We start from the raw sequence: 5,166 nt of genomic DNA on the forward strand, positions 1-5,166 counted from the left end.
TAAAATGTCAATCGTTACTCAGGTCTACTGGTACACTGGATGCTAAGATCTTACCGGAACGATCGTGCCGATTCCGGCTCTCAGTGAACAAAGAATAAAATAAGTGTTTGTCCAGGTCTCATCGACACCTTTTAGTTTGGCGAGGATCTTTCCGTGGTGGGTGTCTACTGCCGTGATAATAATCCGAATACCGTGGTAAACATTTGTCTCCTCTGTGATGCTATACAGGCAATAAAGAACAATGCTCGCTTAACTTTTCAAAAGGACCTAAGTAACATTTTTTTCATGAATTAAATTGAATACTGCAATCAGTAGCTTTCATGTTGTTCTGTCAAATTAATTCATGAAAAAAAAATTACTTAGGCCTTTTGAAAAGTTAAGCGAGAAAGTGAATGATCTGATCCGTATTTCCCATTTTCGCTTTTTTCTCTATCCTGCTAGGAGCTTGAACGCCCAGAGCGTTGCCATTTAGAGGCATTCGATGAAGCAGACCTCATAGCTCTTCTAGACGGGGCTCTACCCAGAACTTGTTAGAGCACACTCCTCACTTCCATCGACGTTACCATGATGAGTTGATTTTAAAAGGGAGGCTGGCTCCGATCTGTACGGGAGCACCAATTCAGCTTTGCTGCGTCGCAGCATGCGTGAAACAATGAAAATGACAGTTGCGCGTCCCGAGTAGACGAAAATAGCTCAATAATATCAAATGTTGATAAGATAGCAAAATGAGATATGGACATGATTGATATAAGAGATAAAAGATCAGGCGACAATATCAATATTTTGCACTAAAATATCATGAGGATATCAAGATATGTTATTTGTAATAAGGGATCGATATCAAGTGCCATTAGTTTGTTCTTATCCATAGCCATCTTGATATTTAAATGATATTTCAGTGCAAATTTTTGATATTGTGGCCTGTTCTTTTATCTCTTATATCAATCAAGTCCATATCATGTTTTGTTATTCTGTTCATAGCTTCTGCCCGGGGTTACTTCCGTATCGAGTGGTGTGCCCTTGAAAACGCGAGTAGTTTTCAATTTGGAATCTGTGAGGAGTGTCCTTAACAGAATCGAACCTAAACCTAAACAGAATCGAAAGTTTTCGCAAGAGAGCGACAAGTTTGAAATCGTAAAGAATCTGGAATATTAAGCAGAGGATCATTGAATAAACTTGAAATTGAAATCGCATTTTTTTTTTGCCTAACGTTAACCAGAAACGGGAATGATAACGTGGAAACTACCATATCGAGGCAGGGTTTATTATTGTCTTTATTAAGGAGACTTTCAGCCCTAGGCTGGCTCGTCTCCGGACCACCAAGGCAGGGTATTTCAACCAACATAAGTAGGTTCGTCATCTAAAAACGATGCTAGTGATCAGTTTTTAGAAATTCCTACAAAATGGCGTTATTAGAATTTTTACGCTACAATCCATACGTCCGTACTTTGCCCAAGCGATCTGACGAATTACATCACCTAGTCTTCTTACACATCTCATCAACCGCAACCGAAACTGAACTGCTCCTAGTGCTTAAGCAACTCCGTGATTGATTCGATTCATTCAGAAATTCTTCATGGGATGCTCCTTTAGGGTCCAGTTGACAACGAAGAGTCACAATTCCACCATATTACGCTCAACATCCACTTCTTCATTTACCCCGAGAATATTTTGTTGGTAGCTTACGGGGATACACCAGTGCGTATCCGAATCAGGACTTTATCCGCTCACAGAGCCGTTCTTCGATAGAGTTTATGATAATCGCCAGCAAATGTGTCCGTGGTCATGTCTGGTCCGAGCATCAAATAAGGCGAACATCCCATTTCCCACCAGAAGATCGTGCAGGTGCTTCTGCCTGTGCCGAGGCAGCCTGACCGCCATTTCGAAACCGTGTGTCAGTTGCTATTTGCCGCAGGGCCGGAATTTATTATGCGCTGTGGCTTAATTTTTTTTTACATAACGTCGTCTGTAAGGACATTGCTGCCTCGTTGTTTCACAGTTTCCACTATTATTAACTGTGTGGTTTCGATTAGCCACGTCACTATTTGTGTATTTGTATATCCTTTCTCTTTGTTGACATTACGTCCTGTAGCCGCATCGTAGCTTATAGTGTTTATCAAGCACTCCCACAGTTATTTTTGCGTGGTACCATTTCAACATGTCATGAAGCTAACATGCCCAGGACGGTCGAGACAATTTTCAAATCGAAAATTTTCCAGACCGATCTGGAATCGAGCCTAGCTACTCTAAGCATGGTTTTGCTTTGAGCCGCGCGTTCAACCGTAAGGCCACACGGGTAAAAATCCGTTCCCAGAAATGAGAAAATAATTCATGATTCCATGAATCCGTCGTGTTTTCATGCTATGAAAATACACCATGAATATAAATCATGATTTCATGATTTATTTTCGCGTAACGCAACCAATGCGTTACAATTTGGTTGTTAAGATCGACAAAATAAAAAAAAAGTTCAACAGGGGATTTGAACTCGAGTACACTGAGCGAGAGTCCGGCGTGCTACCTCTTCGCCGTTCTTACTTCTTGGGAATGGAGTGTTCGAAGCATAACCGGTTATGCATACTGTCGACTGATGAGGATTGCCTAGTACCATGAATCAGAGTGTAAAATAATCGAAAATTTTTGGTGAAGTTCATTTTTCTTCATTTGTCAGTTCACTTCCGTCACATTCATAGTCGGCTCTGGACAGTCAATATTCAGTTGAATATTAGTCATTGAATATTTATGCACATTTTACAAATTGATAAATTATCTGAAATCTGAACACGTTTCAAATGAGTAAAGGGATTTATCACACAGGACTGAATCCGATTTTCATCCGCGAGGCACTTTCAACAGTAAACATCAACATAAACAATGCTAATTATGTTTTTTCTGCACATAGTAAACACACTCAGTGACAGTCGAATGAATGAGTCCGTGGAGTAGTCGTCTGACTATGTCATTCTATGTTTTGAATATTCATGCGATGTTTGTCAAAATTCGGACCGAAGTTGCTTCATGAAGATGAATATTGTAAGCTCTGATGAATAATGTTCCTGAAATCATGAATTATAATCATGGTTTCATGAACTGACCTGATTCATGATTTCATGATTTTTTATTCATGCCTGTGAGTATGCATTTGTTCCCGTGCAAGGAGAATCCATATTCGTATATCATGTGGCTACACACGATGTCCAAGGAAGTTGATAAAATAGTCTAGATCCGACCGGGAATCGAATTCATCCTTGTTCGACATGGTCTTCGCGCATTATTGCTAGGCCAAGAAAAGCTCATAGAATAGTAGGAATCAAAATTGAAGTAGGATTATCGCTCAATATGTTGTGTGGCCATAAATTGGATAAGAATCTTCATTTCTTTGGTCCTATAAACGATTCGAATCGTCAATGGTCCATTAAATGACTTCCTTTCTGAAGCGGGAAAACCAAGAAGAAGAAAGAGCCTTCGAATGACTGGTTTTGACACTAAAATGTCCTTTACTAGGAGCAATCCAAAGGACCTGAAGGTAGCCATATTTGTCAATGATCTTCTTATATTCATGACTAGCAGAACCGATACGACCTGATTGTTTTTTGTTTACATTCGTAATTTATTTAGAAAACGGTGCATGAATCGATTCTACAGGGGAGTGGTATCTAACCACCATAGAAACATTTTGTTTTCAGGAATGGTGGCAATGCATATTGATTGATGCAAAAACATGCAGAATGATAGAAAACATGCGATCTATTCTCTTAAAGTGCTTTTTTGACCTTTCTATGATTTTTTTTTCAATACATTTTATAATGCACGAGAAAGGCATCATAGCCGCTAGGTGGAATAATCTGGAGTTTTTAATTCAAAGATTTACAGATTGCTTATGAACATAAAGTTTATTATCATATAGAAGTGGTATTTGGGTCACAATTGGCAACAGTTGGCTTCTAATTAAAGAACACAGTTTAGATTCCCGTTATCGTCGAAATCCAGCTGCGATAGCTTTGAACTCGGGTATAGACAGCGGGCAGCATACGCCCGCAGCCAGCTGATAGTGAGAACACACCCACCAGTACGTTATCTTCCGAAGCCAGTGGGGCACCGGCATCGATAATACAGTAACACCCGGTCATTCGCGGACGAGCGCATATACTGGAATCGTAGATATGGACATGTGAATCACCGTCGGCATGAATTTGCCGGCACTCGTCGTTCGCAAGCGTAACCTTGCGGGCCATCTGCATGTCGTTGGGGGTTTCTTCTTCGATCTTGAAGGGTTCGAAAAAATAGTAAAATGTCATATATTATAAGATGGGCGAAAACTTACATCCGATCGCCATCCAGTAAGAACCACAAGTTCACCGGCCGGGGACGCCACTCCTGGTAAACTGATCACCTGAACATCGCTGCTCAATTCTATGTTAGAAGCCGTTTTCACGAGAGCCACATCATTTTCGTAGAAAATTGGATCAAAACTTGGGTTCAGTTGAAGATCATCCACATCGTATTCCAATCCTTTCGGATCCAACGTGTAACTTCCAACGACTATCTTGAAACTTGTTTTAGTTCGACCCTGGACACAGTGAGCTGCCGTAAGGATCCAACGCTCGGACAGAATTGACCCACTGCAAAAGTGTATGCTAACTGGCAGTGAACGAAGCGATGCCTGGAAGGGAGCGTTCAGAACGGGATCCGTTTGGTCCATATCTTTCGCTACAAAGATTTTTACAAGTAGATTTTCAACATTAGAAGTTTTGAGTTCTGATTCTATACTTACAATTTGGTGCCGAATGGATCAATGCAATGGCAGAAATAAAAAGAATGAAGGTAACCTTATACATTCTGTACTGATTAAAAACTGGGTTTGTTAGTTGGCAAACGTTCCAATTTGAACCTAAAATGGTTGACTCCGAAGGGCTTGCTGCTTATATATGGTTATGATGTTTGTTATCGTCCATCTAAAAAAAACACTTGCTCATGTGAACTGTTTGCTTTCCGGAGTTTCCTGAAAGGCCAAATGTTCACTTATTATGTTTACATGAACGTATTTCGAGCTAAATGACGTAATCTTGCACATATTTCTACCGATGCCTTTTTCAAGCAATTCAATTGTAAGGGTTCATTTGGAGAATTAAGCTTAAAAGTGATAGTTTGAAAAATAAAAAAATC

The 5,166-nt window shown here is 40.1% G+C and overlaps 1 protein-coding gene across 1 annotated transcript; it reads right to left on the reverse strand.

Moving 5' to 3' along the window:
* Positions 1-3,919: 3,919 nt before the first annotated feature.
* Positions 3,920-4,838, reverse strand: LOC134203960 (chymotrypsin-2-like). The gene is made up of 3 exons (XM_062678798.1): positions 4,775-4,838; positions 4,325-4,710; positions 3,920-4,265 (listed from the first exon to the last, which is right to left on the reverse strand). The coding sequence occupies exons 1-3, from the start codon at positions 4,836-4,838 to the stop codon at positions 3,963-3,965; spliced, it is 753 nt and encodes a 250-aa protein (XP_062534782.1). The 3' UTR covers positions 3,920-3,962.
* Positions 4,839-5,166: the final 328 nt, after the last annotated feature.

Source organism: Armigeres subalbatus, unplaced genomic scaffold, assembly GCF_024139115.2.
Source record: "Armigeres subalbatus isolate Guangzhou_Male unplaced genomic scaffold, GZ_Asu_2 Contig30, whole genome shotgun sequence".
NCBI lineage: Eukaryota > Metazoa > Arthropoda > Insecta > Diptera > Culicidae > Armigeres > Armigeres subalbatus.